Raw genomic sequence first — 24,735 nt, 5'->3', positions numbered from 1 at the left:
TGGGCACGGCAGCCAAGACCCAATGTCCTTATCTCAGGTAGGGGCCCTCAGGAGGTCTCCCAGACAGGCAGCCTCTGGAGAGTTTGGGGGTAAGAATGGGGGCAACCAGCTTCTTTCTTCTCTCTTAGAATTTGGGGGCTTGGGAGACAGGCTTGAGAATCCCAAAGGAGAGGGGCAAAGGATACTGCCCCCGCAAGTCTGCCAGAGCAGAGAGGGAGACCCCGACTCAGCTGCCACTTCCCCTCAGGCTGCTGCCGCCTCCAGGCGTCTATCAGCGGCTCAGCCTTTGTTCAGCTGTTCTGTTCAAACACCCTGGGGCCATTCAGGCCTGGGTGGGGCAGCTGGAGGAAGGGAGTTTGAGGGGGGCAAGGCGACGTCAAAGGAGGATCAGAGATTCCACAATTTCACAAAACTTTCGCAAACAGCTTTTTGTGCCAACCCCCCTGCATTGTCTTGGACACCAAATTTGCATAAATCCTGGGAAGTTATTACTAAGCTTTAGTCGTGGCCCCAGGTAATTTCCTCCCAGGCCTCCATGGGGTTATGTATAAAGGCCCCCCTAGAGCTGGGCCCCAAAACAGCCCGGAGCCTGCAGCCCAGCCCCACCCAGACCCATGGCTGGACCTGCCGCCCAGAGCCCCATGAAGCTGATGGGTGAGTGTCTTGGCCCAGGATGGGAGAGCCGCCTGCCCTGGCATGGGAGGGAGGCTGGTGTGACAGAGGGGCTGGGGATCCCCATTCTGAGAATGGGGATTAAAGGCACCCAGTGTCCCCGAGAGGGCCTCAGGTGATAGGGAACAGCATGTCTTCTGAGCCCACTCTGTCCCCAGCCCTGCAGCTGCTGCTGTGGCACAGCGCACTCTGGACAGTGCAGGAAGCCACCCCCCTGGGCCCTGCCAGCTCCCTGCCCCAGAGCTTCCTGCTCAAGTGCTTAGAGCAAGTGAGAAAGATCCAGGGCGATGGCGCGGCGCTCCAGGAGAAGCTGGTGAGTGAGGCGGGTGAGAGGGCTGTGGAGGGAAGCCCGGTGGGGAGAGCTAAGGGGGATGGAACTGCAGGGCCGACATCCTCAGGAAGGAACATGGGAGAATATTAGGAGCAGTGGAGCTGGGGAAGGCTGGGAAGGGACTTGGGGAGGAGGACCTTGGTGGGGACGGTGCTCGGGAGGGCTGGCTGGGATGGGAGTGGAGGCATCACATTCAGGAGAAAGGGCAAGGGCTCCTGTGAGATCAGAGAGTGGGGGTGCAGGGCAGAGAGGAACTGAAGAGCCTGGCAGGACATGGAGGGAGGGGAAAGACCAGAGAGTCGGGGAGGACCCGGGAAGGAGCAGCGACCCGGCCACGGCGAGTCTCACTCAGCATCCTTCCATCCCCAGTGTGCCACCTACAAGCTGTGCCACCCCGAGGAGCTGGTGCTGCTCGGACACTCTCTGGGCATCCCCTGGGCTCCCCTGAGCAGCTGCTCCAGCCAGGCCCTGCAGCTGGTGAGTGTCAGGAAAGGATAAGGCTGATGAGGAGGAGGAAGGAGAGGAGGGACACCCATGGGTTCCCCCAGGTCTCCAGGTTCCAAGCTGGGGGCCTGACGTGTCTCAGGCAGCACCCCCTAACTCTTCCACTCTGTCTCACAGACAGGCTGCTTGAGCCAACTCCATAGCGGCCTCTTCCTCTACCAGGGGCTCCTGCAGGCCCTGGAAGGGATCTCCCCGGAGTTGGGCCCCACCTTGGACACACTGCAGCTGGACGTCGCTGACTTTGCCACCACCATCTGGCAGCAGGTGAGCCTTGTTGGGCAGGGTGGCCAAGGTCATGCTGGCATTCTGGGCACTGCAGCCGAGCCTGCTGTCAGCCCCCAGCATTTCCTCATTTGTAATAACGCCCACTCAGAAGGGCCCAACGCCCACTCAGAAGGGCCCAACCACTGATCACAGCTTTCCCCCACAGATGGAAGAACTGGGAATGGCCCCTGCCCTACAGCCCACCCAGGGTGCCATGCCAGCCTTCGCCTCCGCCTTCCAGCGCCGGGCAGGAGGCGTCCTGGTTGCCTCCCATCTGCAGAGCTTCCTGGAGCTGGTGTACCGTGTTCTACGCCACCTTGCCCAGCCCTGAGCCAAGCCTTCCCCATCCCATGTATTTATCTCTATTTAATATTTATGCCTATTTAAGCCTCATATTTAAAGACAGGGAAGAGCAGAACGGAGCCCCAGGCCTGTGTGTCCTTCCCTGCATTTCTGAGTTTCATTCTCCTGCCTGTAGCAGTGAGAAAAAGCTCCTGTCCTCCCATCCCCTGGACTGGGAGGTAGATAGGTAAATACCAAGTATTTATTACTGTGACTGCTCCCCAGCCCTGGCTCTGCAGCGGGCACTGGGATAAGCCGCAGTGAGCCCCTGGTCCCGAGGGTCCCCACCTGGGACCCTTGAGAGTATCAGGTCTCCCATGTGGGAGACAAGAAATCCCTGTTTAATATTTAAACAGCAGTGTTCCCCATCTGGGTCCTTGCACCCCTCACTCTGGCCTCAGCCGACTGCACAGCGGCCCCTGCATCCCCTTGGGTGTGAGGTCCCTGGACAAGCAGAGGCAGCCAGAGCTGGGAGGCATGGCCCTGGGGTCCCACGAATTTGCTGGGGAATCTTGTTTTTCTTCATAAGACTTTCAGGACATGGTTTGACTCCCGAACATCACCAACGTGTCTTCTGTTTTTCTGGGTGCCCTCAGGACACCTGCCCTGCCCCAACGAGGGTCAGGACTGTGACTCTTTTTAGGGCCGGGCAGGTGCCTGGACATTTGCCTTGCTGGACGGGGACTGGGGATGTGGGAGGGAGCAGACAGGAGGAATCATGTCAGGCGTGTGTGTGAAAGGAAGCTTGACTGTCACCCTCCACCTCTTCACCCCCCACTCACCAGTGTCCCCTCCACTGTCGCATTGTAACTGAACTTCAGGATAATAAAGTGTTTGCCTCCAGTCATGTCCTTCCTCCTTCTTGAGTCCAGCTGGTGCCTGGCCAGGGGCTGGGGAGGTGGCTGAGGGTGGGAGAGGCCAGACGGAGGTCGGGGAGGAGGTCCAGGGAGGAGGAGGAAGGTTCTCAAGTTCGTCTGACATCCATTCAATTAGCACATATTTATCTGAGCACCTACTCTGTGCAGATGCTGGGCTAAGTGCTGGGGACACAGCAGGGAACAAGGCAGACATGGAATCTGCACTCGAGCAGCCACAGCCTGGCACGGAAGACAGAGGCATGGGGACCATGGGAACCGGAAAGGAGAGGGCGTGGGGTCTGGGTGGGCTTAACAGGCCAGACACAGCCAGACAAGATGAAGCCAGGGAGTGCTGAGCATCTGCACCAGGCTTGTCATTTACCATCTTCCATAAACTTGAGCCCATCCATCAAGTTGCCCACAAAGTGGAAGCCAAGTTCAAGGTGACCACTGGGGTCAGAGCTTCTTTCCTCAGACTTGGTCTCTGCACTCGCCCCAGCTGGTCACGTCCTGCTTGTGGCTGCCCTGGGCTGAAGAGCACTAAGCTCACAGCCCAGGAGGGTGGGGAGCTGTGTCAAGTAGGGGGACCAGCCACCACACCACAGGTGTGAGGCCTGCCTGCAGCCAAGGACTCCTGTGTGGCTTTGGGGTACCCTCACCAGTCCCCAGTCCACTATCTGCCCAAGCCTTCTCCTCCTCAGCTCCTCCGTCCCTCCCACCTCCCCAGCCCATGGCTCCTCAGAAAGCAGGGTCAGAAGTGCCCACTGCCAGCTCAGTCATCCATCTAGGGGCTCAGAGATGTGTGAGGTAGGCAAGGAAGGGTTACAGAAAGGTCCAGCCCCTCATCACCCCCGCCCGCCTCCCATCCCCCAGTCCTTTTTTGGAGGCAACAGATCAAATCCCAGACTAGTCAGAGTGTGGGTGGGGTTGGACCAGGTTCGGGAGACAGCAGGGCAGGCCACCCTGCCCCAGCACTGTGGGGCCCTGAGCCAAAGCCTCTCCCCTTTCAGGGTACAGCTGGCTTTGGGGGAGGGGGCAGCAGGCAGGCCAACTTGGCTCCAAGGAAGGGAAGCTGCTTTCCCCTGGCCCTTCCCCAGCTGAGCAAGCCCACATAGGACCCTGAGCCCTGCCGCCTCTGTACCTCTTCCTCCTCCTCACCACGGGAGTGAGCCTTCCCCAGCCACAGCACAGGGAGTCCAGGGAGAGGACACTGTGCCCTGCCCCGGGTGGCACCAACACCAACAGCACACACAGTCACAAAGGGATCCATGAGGAGCTTTATTTACACATGAACGAAGAGAGATTTCCCTCACATATTACAAAATATGTATATACACACACACACACACACTCTGTGTCTAGAAAGTTCCTCAGAGGTAAGACTACTGCTGGGCTGGGGCAGGCGCACACAGGGGTGACCACGGGCTTGTGGTCCAGGCTGCTCACACTCCTCAGGTGCCGGCAGATGGAGAGGAAATTTCAAAAGAAGAAACCGGGAGATATCCTGGAGGTCAGGAGTCAGGAGCGGGGAACTGGAAGCCACCAGAGGCTCTTGCGCCATGTGGAGCGGATGTCAGCCACGATGCCTCATCTTTCCTCACTGCTTCCCTTGGAGGCGCCTGGGGCTGCGCCAGTCCCCAGCCCCCACTGCGGCCATGCCAAGCCCCTCAGAGTGCAGCAATGGCTTTAGCAGCCACCTGGCGGCCCAGGGGGAGGCTGAGGTCCGTGATGGCCAGAACCACCTTGGGGCTGGACATGGCTGACACCTTCACCAGTTCCGACACCTGCCACGGACAGACAGATGCTGCTTGCGGGACAGCTGGTGGCGGGTGTGCTGTCCCAGGGGGAAGGAGGCCCCTCCCTGCTCCAAGGGCTGCCCTGAGGCCCCAGCACCAGTGGGAGAGCTGGGAAGGTGGTACTCACAGTGGTGAAGGGCATGAACTGCAGGACACTGCCACGGCCGCCCTGCTCCAGGCAGTCCACACACTCCTCCATGAACCACTGCACGAACTGGGTGTGGGGGCCAGCGGTGCGAGACCCCAGGATGGAGGAGATGAGCAGGAACAGGTTGGCTGTGGAGAGTGGGGGGAGAGTGACAGGAGGGAGTTCCATGAGAGAGGGTGAGGTCACACTCTGGGAGAAGGTGGGACTGAAAAGGGAAAAGAAACACATGCTGAGCATGTCCCCAAAATGGGGAGTCAGAGAGAGAAAATATAAAAAGCAAGAGGGGAGGGGAGGAGGGGGAACTAGACAGGAGCCTGGGGGCCAAGACAGCCAACAATGAGGGGCATGGAGGGGGAAGGGAGGGGTGCCGCAAGGCCCCTTCCAGCTGACAAGGTCTCCCAGCCTCCATGAGGCAAGGGACTCGTCCAGCTTAGCCCCAGGTTCAGCAGCAGGGGTGGGGAACTCACCTAGGACTCGGTTCAGAGGGTCCCGCATGTTGACCGTGTGGAGCTGAGAGGCTGACAGGGAGCTGCTCATGGATCGGTCTGCTGTGGGACGGAGCAGACGGAGCGCTGGGAAACAGCCTGCCGAGTGCAAAAGTGGTGCTCCCCAGGGATGCCCCCACCCGACCTTCACCCATCGGAGGTAACTGGTACATGGAGAGCCCAGAGAAGACCCTGAGATCAAGAGCACAAAGGGAGGCCAGGTGCGGTGGCTCACACCTGTGATCCCAGCATTTTGGGAGGCGGAGACAGGAGGATCGCTTGAGTCCAGGAGTTCGAGACCAGCCTTGGCAACTAGCGAGACCTCATCTCTACAAAAAACACAAAAATTCGCTGGGTGTGGTGCCAAAGCCTGCAGTCCCAGCTCCTTGGGAGGCTGAGGCAGACTGCTTGAGCCTAGGAGAATAAGGCTGCAGTGAGCCGAGATGGTGCCACTGCACTCCAGCCTGAGCAACAGAGCGAAACCGTGTCTCAAAAAAACAGGCCAGGCATGGTGGCTCACGACTGTAATCCCAGCACTTTGGGAGGCCAAGGCGGGTGGATCATCTGAATTCAGGAGTTTGAGAGCAGCCTGACCAATATGGTGAAACCCTGTCTCTACTAAAAATACAAAAATTAGCCAGGCATTGTGGCAGGCGCCTGTAGTCCCAGCGACTCAGGAGGCTGAGACAGGAAAATTGCTTAAACCCAGGAGGCGGAGGTTGCAGTGAGCTGAGATCACGCCACTGCACTCCAGCCTGGGCAACAGAGGGAGACTCCAACTCAAAAAAACAAAAAAAAAAACAAAAAAACAAAACAAAACAAAAAAAGGGCACAGAGGGGCCTCAGATACAGAGATCCCAATGGAATAAGAGAGAAAAACTAACGTGTGGCGAGCACACAGGGCCAGGGGCCGATCTTGGTACTTCCTAAGCTGCTTACTCCTCACAACAGCCCATTTACAGATGAGGAGACCCAGACGGGGGCTGGCTCAGTCGCTAGCTAAAGGTCACAGCGCTTATAGCTGGCAGACCTAGTATCTTTCTTCTGATCAAGTGTATAGTTGGTCCCCTAGTTCCTAAAAGGCTTCAGAGAAAAGTTCAGGCTCAGGAGAAATCTCTGGAAACAGGAAAAAGGCCACAGAAGGAGCCCTTGGCAGTAAGCCTGGCAGGGAGGAGAGGACAGTGAAAAGGATGACCTCCAGGGAAGTGGTGGGGCGGGGGGGTGTGCTCTTTAGGCAGGAAGGTGGGGATGGATGCCCCAGCCCGGGCCTCTCAGGACATGTTTTGGGGGAAGGAAGGAAGGAAAGAAGGTCAGAGCTGGTGAGTCAACGGCACAGGCTGTGCCTGAGGCGGTGAACTCACTTGGGTAGCTTGTCATCCCCTCAACCCTGGGGTAAGGGAGGGGGCAGGAGGGCTGCGGGGGAACAACTGTGGGCTGGGCTGGACCTGGGCAGAGGAGCTTTAACCCTCAGGGAGTGAGAACAGCAACCTCTTCTCCAGGGACAGGACACAGAGCACCCCCTTGGAGGCTAGAACAGCAGGTCCCTGCCACACCCTCTCTGACCAGCTGCAAAGATGCCTGCAGCGGGAGCAGCAGCAGAGTGGCAGCATCGGAGAGTGAATTCCCAGGAAAGGGAGCGGTGCGCCGCCAGCCCACACACTCACTGGGGCTCGAAAGGATGTTGGCATCGTCCTCATTGGAGCTCAGCAGTCGCATCAACTTTGAAGGCTGCACATCGTCCAGGGGGAAGAGGCTGATATAATCCTAGAGGGTGTGAAAGTCACTGTTATACACCCCTAAACCCCCCCGTTTCCAGCTGTCAGGGAAAAGAGCTCGAGCTCCGATTTGAGTGAGGTCAGCACGGCCAGCAGGGCCTCAGCCCCTCTCTGCTCAACCCCTCCCACAATCTGACAGGCCCCTTGTGCCCATGGGCAGGCTGGGGCCACACAAATCACCCATGCAGATTCCTGACCAATCATGCCCGGGCATGGCTGCCCCAAGGGCAGGGGCCACATCTGCTTCCCTTTGCCTGGGGAATCCTCAGGAAATGCTGTAACAAACTGGTGAACAAGTGAAGCCGGCGAGGGCGGCTGGTGGGGGCCTACCTCAATGTCTTCGCGGTGTCTCTTCTTCTGGCGGGTGGACGCCTGTCCCTTGTGGGAGGAGTAGGAACTGAGGGCACACCACACAGCCAGCCTGGCAAAGGGTTCCAGAAAAAGGGGGACAGTGAGAGGCGCCCCAAGAGCTTTCTGTGTCTGACTGGGCTCCCCAAAGCCCAGTCTCCCAGGGTGGCACCAGGCGAGGGGTGCCTGACCCTGGGTGGGCAGAGCAGGGCAAGCTCTGAAGAGAATCTTACTTGGCAAGAGCAGTGCCCGGGGGGTCCATGAGGCTGTGCCACTTGGAGGAGTCAGTGAGCAGGCCAGGCAGGATGTGGCCCAGCAGGACCAGGGTCACTTGCTGCATGTCCAGGCAGAAGATGGAGTACAGCAACTCCACTGCTCGCAGCGTGTGCTCCTTCCGCGTCTCCTTCAGCAGCTCCTAGTGCGCAGGAAGGGAGGCAGTTCAGGAGCCGGAGGCCTGGGATCTGGGGTTCTGACACCCTGCCACTCCAGCACTGGTGTGCAGGAAGGGGAGCAGTTTAGGAGCTGGGGGCCCGGGATCTGGGGCTCCTACACCCTGCCGCCCCAGCATGGCTATCCAGGTAAGGCCCGCAGATGGGGCCCCAGATGTTGCTCCGCGCCTCAGGCTGAATCCCAGTCTCTGGCCAGAGCTCCCCAAGGAGGCAACTCTGAGACGAGGCATCCCGGGGAGGCCACCTGGCTCACGGCAGCCTCTCAGGGAAGCCTGGCAGACCAGGCCAGGTGTGGGGAGCCAGGGGACAGGACCCATGTCAGCCCACAGCCACTCCAGCCTAAGTACCTTAATCAGGTTGTTGCAGAACCAGTAGACACCGCCCATGTGCAGCAGGGTGTCAAAGACGTGGATGGAGCGGCTGTCCACCCAGCCCTTCTCCAGCACCTTGGCAAAGATGTCCGTCAGCACCTCCTTGATGGGCCGCTTGGGGGGCAGCAAGTTCCAGTAGGGCATCGTGTCCACCCCAGTGGAGGGAAACTTGATCTGCGTGGCTGTCTGCTGCAGCACGTCAGCACACATGCGCTCCAGGATCGAGTTCATGATCACCACCCTGGGGGAGGGCCAGGAGGACCTGAGGGTCAGGTGCCACTGTAGGGTGGGGAGGGAGAGGAGGGAACACCCATGCCAGACTTTCCCCTGGACTTGGGTTATGAAAATCTCCCTGAGGCATTAACCCAGTTTTGTGCTGGGGGAGGGTACACCCCGGGGCGACCTGGCCCCTGCTCTGCTCCTGGCAGGTCTCTCACCTGCAGGACACAAAGCCTATAAATAGAGACTGGGGAGGGGCTTTCCTCCCCCTGGCCATTCCAGCCTGATATTCACATTTTCTTTTATTCTCCAACTTCCCCCATCCCCCAGGCCTGGGCCCTGCCAACCTGCCACATAAATAAACACAATCACTTCCCCCTAGGCTGAGTGCTTGGGGGTCCCCGCCCAGCCCTGGCCTCCTCCCAAAGTAAACTGTTCCTTCCAGGAGAGGCCCAAGGGCTGCCCCACAGGACTCTTCCCGGCCCCTGGTAGCTGGGCAGACAGAAGTGTGTATCCAGGAATTTCCTCATGGAAAGAGGCTTCAGAAGTGAATACAGACCCGGGCGAGTGCTGACTGTTCCTGGAATGCAGGGTGGCTCTGGGAAAGTTGCTATGACTTTTAGAGCCACTTTTCCCACCTGCACAATGGAGCCACAGACTTCCCACTACCCCTTACCCAGATAGGACTTAGGATGCTTAGAATGGGTTACACCAGAGCAAAAACTCCCTATTTGGCAGGGCGGGGCGTGGGGGGATGTGGCGGAGAAATGAGAGAAGAAAGGAAAAAAGAAGGAAGCAAGGGGAAAACGAGATGTGCTTTTCTAGACCGTCCAAACCTCATTCAGCTCAATGCTTCCCCTTCTCCCTATTAAGACATCCTGAGGCCCGGTGTGGCGGCTCACGCCTATAATCCCAGCACTTTGGGAGGCTGAGGCAGGAAGATCACCTGAAGTCAGGAGTTCGAGACCAGCCTGGCCAACATGGTGAAACCCCACCTCTACTAAAAATACAAAAATTAGCCGGGTGTGGTGGCGCATGCCTGTAATCCCGGCTACTCAGGAGGCTGAGACAGGAGAATCTCTTGAACCCAAGAGGCGGAGGTTGCAGTGAGCCGAGATCATGCCACAGCACTCCAGCCTGGGCGACAGAGCGAAACACCATCTCAAAAATAAATAAATAAATAAATAAATAAATAAATAAAATAAAGACATCCTCAACGTTGCCATAAAGACATGGCAACACCCAAAGCGTATTGGCTGGTAAACACCCATGTTCACAGCAGCACTATTCACTATAGCCCAAAGGTGGAAGCAACTGAAGTGTTCACTGACAGAAGAGGGATCAAGATGTGGTATAGCCGCACAACAGAGGTTTTTTTTGTTTTTGTTTTGTTTTTTGAGACAGAGTCTCACTCTTTCACCCAGGCTGGAGTGCAGTGGCGCGATCTTGGCTCACTGCAACCTCCGCTTCCTGGGTTCAAGCGATTCTCCTGTCTCAGCCTCCCAAGTAGCTAGGATTACAGGCGCCTGCCACCACTCCCTGCTCATTTTTGTACTTTTAGTAAAGCCAAGGTTTCACCATGTTGGTCAGGCTGGCCTTAAACTCCTGACCTCAACTGAGCCTCAGCCTCCCAAAGTGCTAGGATTGCAGGCGTGAGCCACCACACCCGGCCCACAACAGAGTATTATTCAGCCTTCAAAAGGAAGGAATTCCTGTCACGTGCTACTACATGGATGAGCTTTGAGGACATCATGCTGAGTGAAGTCAGCCAGTCACGAAAAGGCAAGGACTGTATGATTCCAGTTAAATGAGGCATCTAAAAAGTAGTCAAATTCAGCAAGGCACGGTGGGTCACGCCTGTAATCCCAGCACTTTGGGAGTCCACAGTGAGAGGATCACTCGAGGCCAGGAGTTCAAGACCTGGCAATATAGTGAGACCCTGTCTCTACAAAGACTAGAAAAATTAGCTGGCTGTGGGCCTGCAGTCCCAGCTACTTGGGAGGCTGAGGCGAGAGGATCACTTGAGCCCAGGAGTTTGAGGTTGCAGTGAGACTCACTCTGATCTGGGCAAGAGTAAGACCTTGTCTCAAAAAAAAAAAAAAAAAAGTATAAAGTAGTCAAATTCCTAGACACACAAAGTAAAATGTTAGTTACCAGGAGCTGGAGGGAGGGGAAAATGGGAAGCTGTTGTTCGGTGGGTATGGAGTTTCAGAGATGCAAGAAAGTTCTGGAGACCTGTTACACAACAGTGTGAATACACTTAACACTACTGAACAGTACACTTAAACATGGCTAAGATGGCAAATCTTATGTGTTTTTTACAATTAAAAAAAGCAAACAATTTATTGGTTGGGTGAATGAACTCAATGTAGCTGGTCACCAGGGAAGTCCTCCAAGCCTCTGAAGAGCCAGGGCAGGAAACTGTCCTAAGAGATAACTGAGGGTGGGGGATGGCCTGTAAAATCTACAGACAGGTTCCTAGCTCCTAGACAGTCATACAGCTTTGTTCTTTTGGGAGCCAGTTGTCTTGAACTTGAGTCTCTGCGGGCAGACCCTGTGTGGGGTCTGCATTTCTGACAACACCGCAGGTGCTGGCATATTTAAACGCTTCTGCCACAGAGACACAGCACATGTTTGCCGAGTCAGGTGAGTGAACGCATGAATAGGAAAGTGAGTGAGTGAGTGAGCAAGTAGCATGTTTGCAAAGGTCAGAAAAGAGAGGGGTGCTTGTTATTGGATGTGCTGACTTCTCACAACACACTTGAAGGGTCTGAGAAGGGAAGGCGGGTTACTGACCTCTCATTGTAGAACTGCAGGGTGTTCTCACTAAACAGTGGCCCTGCCAGCTGGCGGATCATCTGCAGCGACTTCTCACGCTCATCCAGCCCCAGCATCCGGACGTGGGCCACAAGCCAAGCCACAGCACACACCGCCAGACTGCATACCTTCCCTTTGATGTTATCAGTGATTTTCTAGGGGAGACGGAAAGGTGATGGGCTACCATCTATCTCCCTTTCTTGAGCCAACATCACCTTCTCAGCCTCTGCGGGCAGCTAAGTGCAGCGGGTGGAGTCCCGGGCCACATTCCACACCTCTCTCCACAAGTTTGATCTTCCCAGAGCTACCTGGGCCAGAGGGAGTGGCTAAGACAACGATTACACAAAATATCAATATCAAAACATGAGCTCCTGGATTAAAGGTCTTCTTGCCCTTACGAAATATAACAAGTCATCACTGGCTGGCTCTGTAACTCAGGGGAGCAAAGGCTGCTGGGAAGGCAGGGCTACCTGGATGGACTCGAAGGCCAGGACCCCATTCTCCCAGGCATTGAGGATTTCCAAGATGGCGGCTGAGATGCTGAGGCAGGCCTCATGCCACTTCATCTGCCTGCGGGTGTGCAGAGAAGTCAGCACAGGGGAGCAGGGGACGGGCTCAGGGAGCGGGTCTTGACCCTGCCCCCACCGCCACCCTTGGAGTGGGCGCCCGGGCCACTGACACCAGCTTCATCTCCGAGGAATTGTTGAGCAGGGCCACCAGGGACTCCACTTTGGTGGAGTCGGGGCGGAAGCAGGGGTGGTCAGGATTCAGGATCTTGCCCTCCTCAGGCATGCAGGTCTGCATCCAGGTCTCGAAGAAGGGCACCTCAGCTCCTGTGCGCGACTCGGACAGAATCACCTGGGAAAGGGGAAGAAGGGCACCAGCCGAGTGGGGAGGGCGCGGCGCCTGCCAGCGCTGGACCTGGGGCTGCACTGTTTCCCGCCAGGCTGCTGCTCCAGCCCAGCCCAACCCAAAGACTGGGGACGGGGCGAACTGGTCAAAGGGAACCAGACGGGAGGCAATGCTGCCACCTAGTGGTCAATGTGAACATGGGGCTGAAGGGGCCTCTACGGACTCCAGCCTGGGTGGGCACCTGGTTTCTGAGGCCCACAGAACTAACTGGCTGAGAGGCTGTGGGGGCGCAGGCGGTGAGGTGGGGAGAGTTCCGGTTTACCTCCTTCCCCTGAGCCCCCGTCCAGGTCGCTCCCCTCTCTCACCTCTGAACCATAGGTCTGGGCCACATGGCACAGCATGAGGAAGGAGATGTCAAACAGCAGGGCCCGCACGGAGGCCGGTTTGGCTGTGGAAGGACAGGTAGGCTGAGCTCCCAGATGAGGGCAGTGGGGAGCCCGTGTCTGGGTCCACAGGGATTGGGATTTGCCTCTAGGAAGGTCAGGGACCAAGTGGCTCCTTCAAAGCTCTGAGGCTCAGAATCCTTTTCTTGAGTCTCAACTGGAACATCATCCCTTCCTTGAGACCAAAGACCCCCAGCACCCTCTCCTGGCATACCCAACTAAGTCATAAAGGGATGAGGGGGGAAAGAGACACACGGATGGTCTGGGAAGAATCCTTTTCCAGCATTATCCACTTTCAAGCTCTGTGGAAGCTTCCATTGGTCATGGCTCTGAGGAGGGAGCACAGCCTCCCCGTGTTGAGCCCGGGAGCCCTCCTCCCTCCCACACTCTCCCGCCACACCCCTCCTGAGGGCCCACTGGGCCTGCGGATGCACAGGGCTGACTTACTGCTTTCTTCGCTGCCATAGGTTGTGAATTCATTCAAACTGAAAAGAATGGAGACAGGTTGCATTGCCCAGGGCATGAGCTGAGCAGTAGCTGGGCGCTGGGGCTACACATGCTCAGAGAGCAGTCGCTAGAGTATGAGTTACTGGTTAAACTTAAAATGAGACACATTGCTACAGAAGAAAGGTTTTTTTGGTTTTTTTTTTTTTTTTTTTGAGACGGAGTCTCGCTTTGTCACCCAGGCTGGAGTGCAGTGGCACAATCTCAGCTCACTGCAACCTCCGCCTCCGTTCAAGGAATTCTTCTGCCTCAGTCTCCCAAATAGCTGGGATTACAGGTGCCCGCCACCACACCCGGCTAATTTTTTGTATTTTTAGTAGAGACAGGGTTTCACCAAGTTGGCCAGGCTGGTCTTGAACTCCTGACCTCAGGTGATCCGCCCACCTCGGCCTCCCTAAGTGCTAGGATTACAGGCATGAGCCACTGCACCGGGCCAGAAGGATTTTTATTATTAGATTTCCAAGGCCTAGAGAATGGCTCACTGAATGGAACTGTTCTATATATGTCAAATTCCAGGGCAACCAAAAAAGGCAACAGAATTTGAGAGCCCCTTATTAATAACTGGGCATACTCGGAATTCCTCCGTGCCCAATGTTCAACACCTCAACCCTTACCCTCATCTCTTCACCAAACATGTCCACTCCATCCTCAGCTGAAGAGAAAGGAACACTTAGGTCGCAAGAACAGGCCCTTCCTCCAAGATCTCCAGCCAGGATGCTCTGCCTAGGCCCGTGGGTGTCTGGATGAGACCCAGACCCAGGCACCTGACTCCTACCCTGCTACCTCCTCCCAACGCGCAGCCTCCCCGCACGCCCTGGGGTCAGGGGCTTGGCCTTCCTCACTTGATGAATTTCCGGGCGAAGGATTTCAGCTTTCCAGTGGCGGCGGCGGCAGCCAGCAGCAAGTCCAGACTCTTCCCGGACAGCATGTGGCCCAGGACTCCTAGCAGTCCCTCTGGTGACTTAGAGTGGTCTGCATCCATCGTCTGGGGACAGGACAGGAAATCAAGTCCTGAAGAACACTGAAGACCCCCCACCCAAGATACAGCCTAGCCACATTTTCTCTCTTTCACAACCTGGAATGTAATCTACATCTTTCTGACTTCAATCTGGAAAATCATTCCTAAAACCCACCCTTGCTCTCCGATCCATCCCTCTCATCTACACTGGCATGCAGGTGGTGAGGTTGGAGTGGGCAAGGTCACGGCTAGGATCTTCTCTGTCCTTTCCTTTTTTAGACGGAGTCTCGCTCTATCGCCCAGGCTGGAGTGCAGTGGCGCGATCTCGGCTCACTGCAACCTCTGCCCCCTCAGGTTCAGCGATTCTCCTGCCTCAGCCTCCCAAGTAACTGGGATTACAGGCATGCACCACCACACCCAGTGAATTTTGTGTTTTTAGTAGAGACTGGGTTTCACCACGTTGGCCAAGCTGGTCTCAAACTCCTGACCTCAAGTGATCTTCCCACCTCAGCCTCCCAAAATGCTGGGATTACAGGCGTAAGCCACCGCACCCACGTCTCTGTTGTTTCCATGTGAGACGGCCTAAGTGAAAGCGCCTACTGCAGTGCCTGGTGTACAAATGAAGCACCCACTGGTTAGCATTCAGTGGTAGCTGCCCTTGCCTCCCCTTTCACTACCTCCAAAGCAACTATGTATAAAAGCTAAAGGGGGCCAGGCGCAGTGGCTCACGCCTGTAATCCCAGCACTTTGGGAGGCCGAGGCAGGCAGATCACAAGGTCAGGAGATCGAGACCATCCTGGCTAACACGGTGAAACCGCCTCTACTAAAAATACAAAAAATTAGCTGGGCTTGGTGGTGGGCACCTGTAGTCCCAGCTACTCACCAGGCTGAGGCAGGAAAATGGCGTGAACCTGGGAGGTGGAGCTTGCAGCAAGCCGAGATCGCGCCACTGCACTCCAGCCTGGGCGACACAGCGAAACTCCGTCTCAAAAAAAAAAAAAAAAAAGGAGGCCGGGCGCGGTGGCTCACGCTTGTAATCCCAGCACTTTGGGAGGCCGAGGCGGGAGGATCACGAGGTCAGGAGATCGAGGCCATCCTGGCTAACACACAGCCTGGGCGACAGAGCGAGACTCCGTCTCAAAAAAAAAAAAAGCTAAAGGAGACAGAAGTCTGTGGTCTCTGTTTATTTATCTGCAAGCAGATGGAGCACTGGGAAGAAGAAAGAGAAGACTGTGGTGGCCAGGGAAGGGCACACTCACCTTGAGGATGTTTGTGACAGTGGGCTCCGCCCGGAGGATCAGCTGGATGTTGGGCTGGATGTTGGCATTCTCTCCCGATTTCTGCTGGGGTGCGTGCTCTCGGTCCGCTTTGCTGTGGACATCACCAGTTGGCCAAGGAAGGGAAGAGGAATGAAGAGAAATTCTTGACACGTTCCCTCATTCAAGCCCGGAAGGAAATGTGCAGAGGAGGTGGGAAGCATGTAAGAACCTCCGAGGTTGGGGTGAAGTTTATGGAAGCATAGTCAATGTTGCAATCACTGATTTATCATTAGTCTTTTTTTTTTTTTTTGAGACAGATCTCACTCTGTTGCCCGGGCTGGAGTACAGTGGTGCGATCTCGGCTCACTGCAGCCTCTGCCTCCAGGGTAGCTGGGCACTCACCACCACACCTGGCTACTTTTTTGTATTTTTAGTAGAGATGGGGTTTCACCATGTTCTACTGGTCTCAAACTCCTGACCTCAGGTGATCCGCCCACCTTGGCCTCCCAAAGTCCTGGGATTACAGGTGAGCCAGCATGCCTGGCAATTTATCATTAGTCTTTTTTTTTTTTTTTTTTTGAGACAGAGTCTCGCTCTGTCACCCATGCTGGAATGCAGTGGCGCGATCTCAGCTCAGTACAACCTCCGCCTTCCGGGTTCAAGCGATTCTCCTGCCTCAGCCTCCCGAGTAGCTGGAATTACAAGTGCGTACCATCGTGCCCAGCTAATTTTTATATTTTTAGTAGAGATGGGGTTTCACCACGTTGGCCAGGCTGGTCTTGAACTCCTGACCTCATGATCCGCCCACCTTGGCCTCCCAAATGCTGGGATTACAGGTGTGAGCCACCGTACCTGGCCTATCATTAGTCTTAAATGCTCTGAAAGCGGGGCCAGGCGCAGTGGCTCACGCCTGTAATCCCAGCACTTTGGGAGGCCGAGGCAGGCGGATCACGACGAGGTCAGGAGATCGAGACCATCCTGGCTAACACAGTGAAATCCCATCTCTACTAAAAATACAAAAAATTAGACGGGCGAGGTGGCGGGCGCCTGTAGTCCCAGCTACGCGGGAGGCTGAGGCAGGAGAATGGCGTGAACCCTGGGGGGCGGAGCCTGCAGTGAGCCGAGATTGCGCCACTGCACTCTAGCCTGGGTGAAAGAGCGAGACTCCTTCTCAAAAAAAAAAAAAAAAATGCTCTGAAAGCACATTTAAGATTAAAGGAAGATTCAGGATTTTTATTTTTATTTTCTTTTTGAGACAAGGTCTCACTCTATTGCCCAGGCTGGGGTGCAGTGGCATGATTTCGCCTCACCACAATCTCCACCTCCCGGATTCAAGCAATTCTTGTGCCTCAGCCTCCAGAGTAGCTGAGATTACAGGCACACACCACCACGCCCAGCTGATTTTTGTATTTTTAGTAGACATGGGGTTTTGCCATGTTGGGCAGGCTGGTCTTGAACTCCTGGCCTCCAAGTAATCCACCCGCCTCCAGCCTAGGATTTTTACTTTTATCACAAACATGGGTAAGAGTTAAAGAGCAGTGACTAAGAGTGTAAAACTCTGGTCTGAAGACACCCGTGCTTTCTTTTCCTTCCTGTTCCCTGTACCCCCAGGCACGGTCCCAGTCACTTGCAGCCCAGACTTTCGACAGGAGGTTGAAAGGTACTCAGCAGCCCCGCCATAATAAGAGAGAAGTCAAGGGGCTCTTGGGGTAGCACAGGTGCGCTCCCACTTACCGCTTAGCCATAAGGTTGTTGACGCTGGCCTCAGACAGAAGCCCCTGCTTGCCACATTCTTGGAGCAGGAAGTTTGTACAGTCACAACTGTGAGGGAAAAAGATGCTGAGGGAACTGGGCACCTGGCTAGGATGGTGAGGGGTGGGAGTGGCAGGTCCCTGAGCAGCATCCTCCCTCTTTCAGGATGAGGACAATCTGGAGTGCCTGAGGGACGGTAGAGGGTCTCTGGGGACTTGGCAACTATGGGCTGCTGCTTCCTGCCCCTGCCAAGGGGAGTGAACAAGGAGACAGAGTCCCCTGAGGCTTCTCTGGCACAGCGATCAGGGGAAGAGCCCAGAACGCCTTCCAGTAGGGCGGGGGTGACCAGGGGAGCTCATACTTGCAGCGCTGGTCAGCTTTGTCCAACAAGGGTGTGAGCTTCAGCAGGAACTCAAAAGCACAGTTCACATCCTCAGTGAAGTCCTAGAAAGAGGCAGAAGTGTCCATCTGGTTTCCAGGGCCACCAGGCCCTGATCATCTCAGGCAACCTTGTCTGCTGGAGGCATCGGCCTGAGCTGCCTGGCTGCTTTCTGCCTGGAGCCTGGATGTATGTTGTGGGCGCAGGCAGATGCTGAAGCACATGCACACGCTGAAGCACACAGGCTGAAACACACACACTGAAGCACACACACACACACTGAAGCACGCACGCACTGAAGCACACACACACACTGAAGCACGCACGCACTGAAGCACACGCACATACTGAAGCATGCACATTGTGAAGCACGTGCACACTGAGGTGTACACTCGCATCCGGCTCTCTTCCAGGCATGAGAACACTGCCCAGATGGGGCCTGAAGGACCCTCCCCTTTGCCCTTGTTTCTGCTCCCATGCCTCCATCTCAATCCCCAACTCACCTTGTCTCCATGAGAGTACTTCTTCAACTTCACCAAAACCTGTGGAATCTAGGGGGTGAGGCAGGGGGAAAAACAGGAAGATCCATTTCTTTTCTCTTTCATCTACCCCTGAAGGCATCCCCCCGACCCCCTGCTCCAGGAAGAGAGACGGGAACAGTCCTACCCTGGGAGTGAGAGCACATTTAGTGCTAAATGAGAAAGCCAATAGGTGCCCAGGCCCCTGATGCCCCCAGGCCTAGGCACAGGACACAAGCACCCTGCACCTCTGCTAGCTCAACAGAAAAAAATGCCATAAGCAAAAGTGGATCCCCAGCTTCAAGGAGGACTGGGGCCCCTTTCCCTGGCTCCCTTCACTGTCCTGCACCAATCTGTCTGATGACCAAGCTAAACTGCACCTCTGTGGTAAGAAACAACGGAGTCTGCCAAATGGGCTAAATATAGCCCTGGCACTTTCAGAGAAAATGATCAATGGGAACTTGCGCTGGGATACCTGGCAGGCTGGGCCCAGTGCCCACAGGGAGGAACACAGGGCAAAGGTCCAGGGTGCCACTGCTCTTGCTAAGAACCATTCCTAGACTGGCTCTGCACCTCCCACATCCCCAGTACCTTGAGGAAAGTGAAAGCTGTCCACTTGAGCTCCTCCGTACCCTCGGGAGACTCAATGAGCCCCACGAAGCAAGCTTTCCAGATCTCCAGGACAAAAAGTGGGGTGGGGATATGCTGTGGGAAGAGCCAAGGACGAGGCCTAAGAGGGTGCCCGTACCCCGTCACCCTTCTGTGGACTCCAAGGATTTGGCTGGGTCAGGGACTGCATGGCAGAGTCACTGCCCAACTGTGTGCTGAGAACCAGGGGCGTAAGGTCCAATGACAGAAGTGTGCACGACTGGCACCCACTTTCCGTCATGGAGCAGGAGAAACCCCATTTCTCCCAGGGAGGACCAGAAGAATCCTCCCTCCTGCCCCCAACAGGCTGGCCCGCCTTGGAGAAGGGAGAGCCACTCGGCCCCTCCCACCTGCATGCGCTTCACCATCGTCAGCTGCTCCACCAGGGACTGCGTCTCGCCTGTTAGGTTCATGGTGCCCTCGAGCAGGATCACGGCATGGACAGTGGGGAAGCCGGTCTTGTGCATCTGCTCCGCATGCACAGACAGCATCGTGGGGATGCTGAGGGGTCACAAACACAGGGGACAGTGTTTGAGGGGCCAAAGGTGAAGGCAGAGAGGATGGCACCAGGGGCCACATCTTCCCACCCCAGGGCGTGTCCTCCCTCTCCCTCCACCACCCTCCACCACCATCCCCCAGGGAGCCAGCACCTCCTAATGAGGGTGCCGCACTGCTCGGCCTGGCTCCGGAGCTGCGGGTTGCTGAGATTGGCCAGGATCTCTCCAAGTTTCAAGAGAGAATGCTCGATGGCAGTCCAAGAAGCTGGCAGAGGGAAGGAAGTACAGAAACGTGATGGGAAACAGGGGAGAAGGAGCGCCTGGCCCTGAACTCCTCAATTTTGGCACCCCCTCCGGCACATGAAACCACACAGGAAGGCTTCCCCTGAGGATGACAGGGAGGGAGGGGCCTGAGGGCAGCATGCACTGTTTCCAGAAGCGGGGTGGGCACCTAGAGCTGGAAACCCCAGAGACCATTCCCAAAGGCCTGACTTCCAGGGGACACAGCCAGCTGACTTCAGAAGGCATCACACAGGCTCAGGAGAGAGAGGCAGAGGGAGGCCAGAATCCAGCGGCTGGAACAGGGAGGGCAGTCACAAATCACTCGAGGAGTGGGCAGATCCCAAAGTCCAGTCTTGCAGAGGCTGTCACTCTCCTCTGGGGGAGCTGGGTCCCTAAATGGCCTTCTCATTCTCAACCACTCCCTCATCTAGGCATTGCCTTTGCTGCCCTCCCCTGCTGAAGGCCTCTCACTCTCTCTCAAACTCCCACCACACTCTAAGCTTCTGTTCAAGCCCCAGTTCCTTTAGCAACTCACCCAACTGGTCTAACTCACTTCCTTCCTTAATGCCCACACTCATGGTCTAAGCCATATCGGTTAGCACTGAATTATAAGTTACTTATCCTAGTTACAACTCCAGAGGGTCAAATGATGAATAATGGCACCAACTAGCCCATTAACCTCCATGGAGCATAAAAGGGGAAAAAAAAGACAAGACCTGAGATCCATTAAAATTCAGTATTCATCCGATTTTCAGCCAATAAACATTTATCAAGGGCCCAAGGTAGGGAAGAGGCGTCAACACAGTCCATTTTTATATAAAGATTGTCTTTTTGGACTTTTCACAGGTGGTAAAACATACTTAGGGAAGAAATAAATATACTAGTCCTAAAACAAGCTCTCCAACCAGGTCCTGAAGCCTCGGGAGTAGCCCATTCTAGCATTCTTGTTCCTGGAGAATAAGAGATCTGTAGGTGGTCCCAAGCCACATGGGCTTCAAGGAGCAAGACTATGGCCTTAGGACCCTGTTGCTGGAAATACCGGCATCTTCCCTCCCGCCAGGTGATCTGTCTGTTCTCAGGCTCTGGAAAGTACCAAAACTTAACATCTGAACTTGAGTCAAGAGGCATATGGTACAACAGGCCCAACAGCAGACAGGCACTGTGTTAAAAGGGGCATTTTAGGTAACATTCAAATACAAGAGTCATTTGCTTCCAGGCGATGAGTAACATGGAGACAAACACAATAATGGACACTGTGCTTGTCTTCTCCTCTAATTTTTTCCTCGTCTGTGACGTACTAGTCTTGCTCCCCACTAGCAGCTATGCTTGATGAGGGCAGGGACCCTGCCACATGCTCCTTTGGTAGCCCCCCACCCCCCGCCCCCAGCACCTAGCACAGTGCTGGGCGTACGACAATGCTCAGTAAATACCTGTTGGTTGATTGGCTCGGGTGCCACCCTGCCCAAGTCCCTGGGATGTGTGCAATGCTTATGGGGAGAAAAAAAAGGAAGTGGGATGGTTTCAGATCCTCCTGGAAAGAGGTGGGATGGCATCCTGCCTCTCCCTTCTCAATTAAAGGACCGGCTATGGGAGCAGCGGCAGGTGGGGCTCAGGGGAATCAAGGGACATACAGGCCTCCTCTAGTTTGGCGATGTGCAGCAGGGCCCGGTTCTTGGTGCTGCTGAGGGTTTTCTCCAGGCGCTGAAGGCACATGGCAAGCTGCTTCTCCCCAGCGGCTGGAGTGCCGGCCTCCAGCCCCTCCCGGAGCCGCTCTGCAGAGGCTGCCGTGCAGCGCAGCAGCCAGTGGATGGCGCTAAGAAGGGCTCGGCACAGTCCGATGCACTCCTCTGCTTTCCCGTGACAGCTATAGGCAAGGATGCAAAATCAGCCTCTGTTCTTCCAATGGCTGAAATCCGACCCACATCAATGTTCCCCAGAGTCCCTGGCACTCCCCTACTAGGGACTAGGGCTGAGAAGCTAGCAAAGTCCTGGGTAAGATGCTTAGCCCCTTTGGCTTCTACTGGACAAGATTTCAAATGAGCTACTCCAGACAGAGAGGAGGCACTCTGTCCTAAGAGAGTAGGAAAAGGACGGGACAGGTGAGTGTAGATGGGCAGGTGGGAAGAAAAAATGGGAGTTGGTCTCGGTCTGTGTGCTAGGAGCTGCACCTCTGCACTAAGACAAGGCTGGAACATTGTACTCTGAGCCCCCTTACCCCTGCCCTTACCTCAGACGGTCACAAAACATGTCCATGATGTCTAGCAACGCCTGGACACACAAGTCCCGAGAAAAGTCATCAAACTGTGGAAAGGACAGTGGAGATGCTACGGAATGCCCCCGTCCACCCCCAGGTCTCACATGAGGTAGACGGTGCGTTCAGGACTCCTGCTCCTCTCTCCTCCAACCTTGGGTTCCAGACTCAGTATCCTCAACAGTGGACATTGGCTCCCAAGCACCATCCCCTACTTGCCAGGATCCCCCTCCCATGGAAGGCCAGCAATGCCAACCAGAGGCATCATGTGCTGCCTATCCAGCCTCACAGGTCACAGCATTAGGGCCGTCAAGGAGGTGGGGCCTTGTCTGTCATCCCCAACCTAGCTCCTGAGTGTCTACGGTCATACCTTACTGATGGCTGTGAGGACAGAAGAGTAGGACACCATCTGGAGAGAAGGAAGAAAGATAATCTTTAGACAACTAGTCTCCCACAGTTGAGAGGAACAAACACTGATGCTTCAAGTTGCTGCAGCTCTCCTGAACCTCAACCCCTTCCAGAGGCCCTCTTCAACCCAAGGAAGGAGAGGCAGTGTCACTGTGCACTGCCCTGTTCCTGCCTCTGTCAGACTCACTACAAATGGTATCAGCATAAGCCCATCAAGAAGATGATTTTGGGGATACTCAAAGGCTCCATGTTTCAGGCCGGGTGCGGTGGCTCACGCCTGTAATTCCAAAACTTTGGGAGGCTGAGGCGGGCGGATCACGAGGTCAGGAGTTTGAGACCATCCCGCCCAACATGGTGAAACCCCGTCTCTACTAAAAATATAAAAATTAGCTGGGTGTGGTGGTGCGTGCCTGTAATCCCAGCTACTCAGGAGGCTGAGGCAGGAGAATCGCTTGAATCAGGGAGTTGGAGGTTGCAGTGATCCGAGATCGTGCCACTGCACTCCAGACTGGGAGCAGAGCGAGACTATCTCAAAAAAAAAAAAGTGCCTGCTACTCACTGTCCTCAATAAGCATGGGTTAACTGACGGCTAGTGGGCAGAAGCATGGGCAAGAGTGAAGCCATGTCACTGTATTCCTACAGCTTCCAGCAAGAACAGGGGCTTTAATGGGTAAGAACTAGAGACAAACAAACATTTGCTGCACTGAGCAGGTAGTACCTGCACCTTGAAACAGGAAGTGGCTGGGCGTGGTGGCTCACGTCTGTAATCCCAGCACTTTGGGAGGCTGAGGCAGGATTACCTGAGGTCAGGAGTTCAAGACCAGCCTGGCCAACATTGTGAAACCCTGTCTCTACTAAAAATACAAAAATTAGCTGGGCGTGGTGGCCTACGCCTGTAATCTCAGCTACTTGGGAGGCTGAGGCAGGAGAGTTGCTTGAACCTGGGAGATGGAGGTTGCAGTGAGCTGAAATCGTGCCACTGCGCTCTAACCTGGGTGACAGAATGAGACTCTGTCAAAAGAAAAGAAAGAGAGGGAGAGAGAGAGAGAGGGAAGGAATGAAGGAAGGAAGGAAGGAAGGAAGGAAAGAAAGAAAAGGAAAGAAGGAAAGAGTAAGTTTTACTGTACAAACTCTTATCTGTTCTCCAGAACTTACTCCCTAGGACCCATCCAGGACACCTTCCCTGATCAACCCCAACCTCCCCCACAAAGCTGAAACCCTTCCTCTGTGCTCCAAGTAATCACCTAAGGCTCATCATTACACGGCGGGTGCCTGCAGTCCCCACTAAATTAGAAGCTCCTTGAGGACAAGGATGCTTTTACTCAGTGACCACCACAAACTTGATGTTTGTAGAATGAATAAATAAAAACACACCTTTAGCTCAGCATGTCTCAAAGTAGCTTCCAAAGCTGCCCTATCCAATACAGAAGTCACTAGCCCCATGTGGCTATTTAAATTAATTAAAGTTAAATAAAATTTGGCCGGGCGTGGTGGCTCATGCCTGTAATCCCAGCACTTTGGGAGGCCAAGGCGGGAGGATCATGAGGTCAGGAGATGCAGACCATCCTGGCTAACACGGTGAAACCCCGTCTCTACCAAGAATACAAAAAATTAGCTGGGCGTGGTGGCGGGCGCCTGTAGTCCCAGCTACTAGGGAGGCTGAGGCAGGAGAATGGCGTGAACCCAGGAGGCAGAGCTTGCAGTGAGCTGAGATCACGCCATTGCACTCCAGCCTGGGTGACAGAGCTAGACTCTGTCTCAAAAAAAAAAAAAAGAAATGTCACAGACACACCCTGAGCTTGTGTGTGACGTAAATTTGAGAAACACTGGATTAAACATATAACGAGAACGTTACCATAGAACTTCTCAGAACCATGATATACTTGTATACAATGAGAATCTCTAAGAAGACTGATGATAAAGCAATATCCTTTAAACTTACTTGACCAAGGAATCTCATGTACCTAGTATTTCCAAAATACATTTTGGGAAATTCTACCTGAACAGTAAGTTCCCAGACAACAGAGATGGTATTGAATTTATATCTGTTTCTCTAGCATGTAGCCCAAGAACTGGTATACAACAGGTCCTCAGGAAGTTTTTATTGCTTTGAATAGATGAATTCTACTAACTAGTTGCCTTCTGGAAAAATCTTACCTTAAAATAAATTTCTGTTAGTAAAACTTATTCATCACCACCATAAGACTGGAGATCTAGTTCAAAAGAAATAATTTCTCCTAACTGAAATTAAATCCTACATAAAAAAATCCTGTCATATTAAGAAAAATAATTACAGCATGCTGATAAAATATAAATAATACCATAAAAAACAGTTACAGTGGTATACTCAAAATCAGTGGCAAAGTATACCAAAATACAAAAGCAGGATACAATGATAGAAACTATCAGGACAATCACCTCCTAGGCTGTCTCTGCTAAAGGAGTGGAAGCCTCCAAAGATTTAAGAAGAAAGCTGAGGCCGGGCGCGGTGGCTCACGCTTGTAATCCCAGCACTTTGGGAGGCCGAGGCGGGCGGATCACGAGGTCAGGAGATCGAGACTACAGTGAAACCCCGTCTCTACTAAAAAAAAATACAACAAAATTAG

The 24,735-nt window shown here is 54.6% G+C and overlaps 2 protein-coding genes and 1 non-coding gene across 19 annotated transcripts in view; 1 reads left to right on the top strand and 2 right to left on the bottom strand.

Annotated features, from left to right (window-relative positions):
* Positions 1 to 580: 580 nt before the first annotated feature.
* Positions 581 to 2,956, top strand: CSF3 (colony stimulating factor 3). Of its 4 annotated transcripts, none has more exons than XM_003278259.2 (5): positions 581 to 654; positions 831 to 985; positions 1,373 to 1,480; positions 1,625 to 1,771; positions 1,938 to 2,956. In XM_003278259.2, exons 1-5 carry the CDS (start codon positions 615 to 617, stop codon positions 2,100 to 2,102), a joined length of 615 nt encoding a protein of 204 aa, XP_003278307.1. In that variant the 5' UTR covers positions 581 to 614; the 3' UTR covers positions 2,103 to 2,956. The 4 variants fall into 4 exon arrangements, with proteins under 4 accessions (XP_003278307.1, XP_012353057.1, XP_003278308.1 ...); XM_012497603.2 differs by having other exon boundaries at positions 608 to 654; positions 831 to 994; XM_003278260.2 differs by lacking the exon at positions 1,373 to 1,480 and having other exon boundaries at positions 608 to 654.
* Positions 2,957 to 4,224: 1,268 nt separating this feature from the next.
* The window catches only part of MED24 (mediator complex subunit 24), a 29,873-nt gene continuing 9,362 nt past the window's right edge, over positions 4,225 to 24,735 (bottom strand). For 5 of the 14 annotated variants that reach the window (XM_030808301.1, XM_030808303.1, XM_030808310.1 and 2 more), the window contains exons 4-27: positions 22,092 to 22,130; positions 21,698 to 21,771; positions 21,102 to 21,334; positions 20,901 to 20,957; positions 19,342 to 19,453; positions 19,042 to 19,192; positions 18,635 to 18,748; positions 18,029 to 18,076; positions 17,508 to 17,590; positions 17,129 to 17,215; positions 15,395 to 15,506; positions 14,020 to 14,198; positions 13,121 to 13,158; positions 12,596 to 12,678; positions 12,058 to 12,236; positions 11,849 to 11,948; positions 11,358 to 11,533; positions 8,319 to 8,583; positions 7,756 to 7,937; positions 7,505 to 7,595; positions 7,064 to 7,163; positions 5,382 to 5,462; positions 4,894 to 5,042; positions 4,225 to 4,754 (exon numbers count right to left, since the gene is read on the bottom strand). In XM_030808301.1, coding sequence (XP_030664161.1) covers positions 4,638 to 4,754; positions 4,894 to 5,042; positions 5,382 to 5,462; positions 7,064 to 7,163; positions 7,505 to 7,595; positions 7,756 to 7,937; positions 8,319 to 8,583; positions 11,358 to 11,533; positions 11,849 to 11,948; positions 12,058 to 12,236; positions 12,596 to 12,678; positions 13,121 to 13,158; positions 14,020 to 14,198; positions 15,395 to 15,506; positions 17,129 to 17,215; positions 17,508 to 17,590; positions 18,029 to 18,076; positions 18,635 to 18,748; positions 19,042 to 19,192; positions 19,342 to 19,453; positions 20,901 to 20,957; positions 21,102 to 21,334; positions 21,698 to 21,771; positions 22,092 to 22,130 — 2,850 coding nt within the window. In that variant the 3' untranslated portion in view covers positions 4,225 to 4,637. The remainder of the gene's footprint in view (positions 4,755 to 4,893; positions 5,043 to 5,381; positions 5,463 to 7,063; positions 7,164 to 7,504; positions 7,596 to 7,755; positions 7,938 to 8,318; positions 8,584 to 11,357; positions 11,534 to 11,848; positions 11,949 to 12,057; positions 12,237 to 12,595; positions 12,679 to 13,120; positions 13,159 to 14,019; positions 14,199 to 15,394; positions 15,507 to 17,128; positions 17,216 to 17,507; positions 17,591 to 18,028; positions 18,077 to 18,634; positions 18,749 to 19,041; positions 19,193 to 19,341; positions 19,454 to 20,900; positions 20,958 to 21,101; positions 21,335 to 21,697; positions 21,772 to 22,091; positions 22,131 to 24,735) is intronic. The other 9 variants (XM_030808306.1, XM_030808308.1, XM_030808311.1 and 6 more) reach the window with 4 other exon arrangements.
* Positions 12,755 to 12,858, bottom strand: LOC115833614. Its single transcript, XR_004029005.1, has one exon. It is a non-coding gene; the product is annotated as a small nucleolar RNA SNORD124 (small nucleolar RNA).

Source organism: Nomascus leucogenys, unplaced genomic scaffold (genome assembly GCF_006542625.1).
Source record: "Nomascus leucogenys isolate Asia unplaced genomic scaffold, Asia_NLE_v1 Super-Scaffold_285, whole genome shotgun sequence".
NCBI lineage: Eukaryota > Metazoa > Chordata > Mammalia > Primates > Hylobatidae > Nomascus > Nomascus leucogenys.
Note: the sequence above shows the minus strand (reverse complement) of the source record. Positions and strands in the feature narration are given on the sequence as shown.

Bases quoted from the DNA above. Each gene is read 5' to 3' on its own strand.
- CSF3 (XM_012497603.2), top strand. From the start codon at position 615: ATGGCTGGACCTGCCGCCCAGAGCCCCATGAAGCTGATGG. The intron at 655-830 runs GTGAGTGTCTTG...CTCTGTCCCCAG, and splicing joins GAGCCCCATGAAGCTGATGG to CCCTGCAGCTGCTGCTGTGG. The intron at 1,772-1,937 runs GTGAGCCTTGTT...TTTCCCCCACAG, and splicing joins CCACCACCATCTGGCAGCAG to ATGGAAGAACTGGGAATGGC.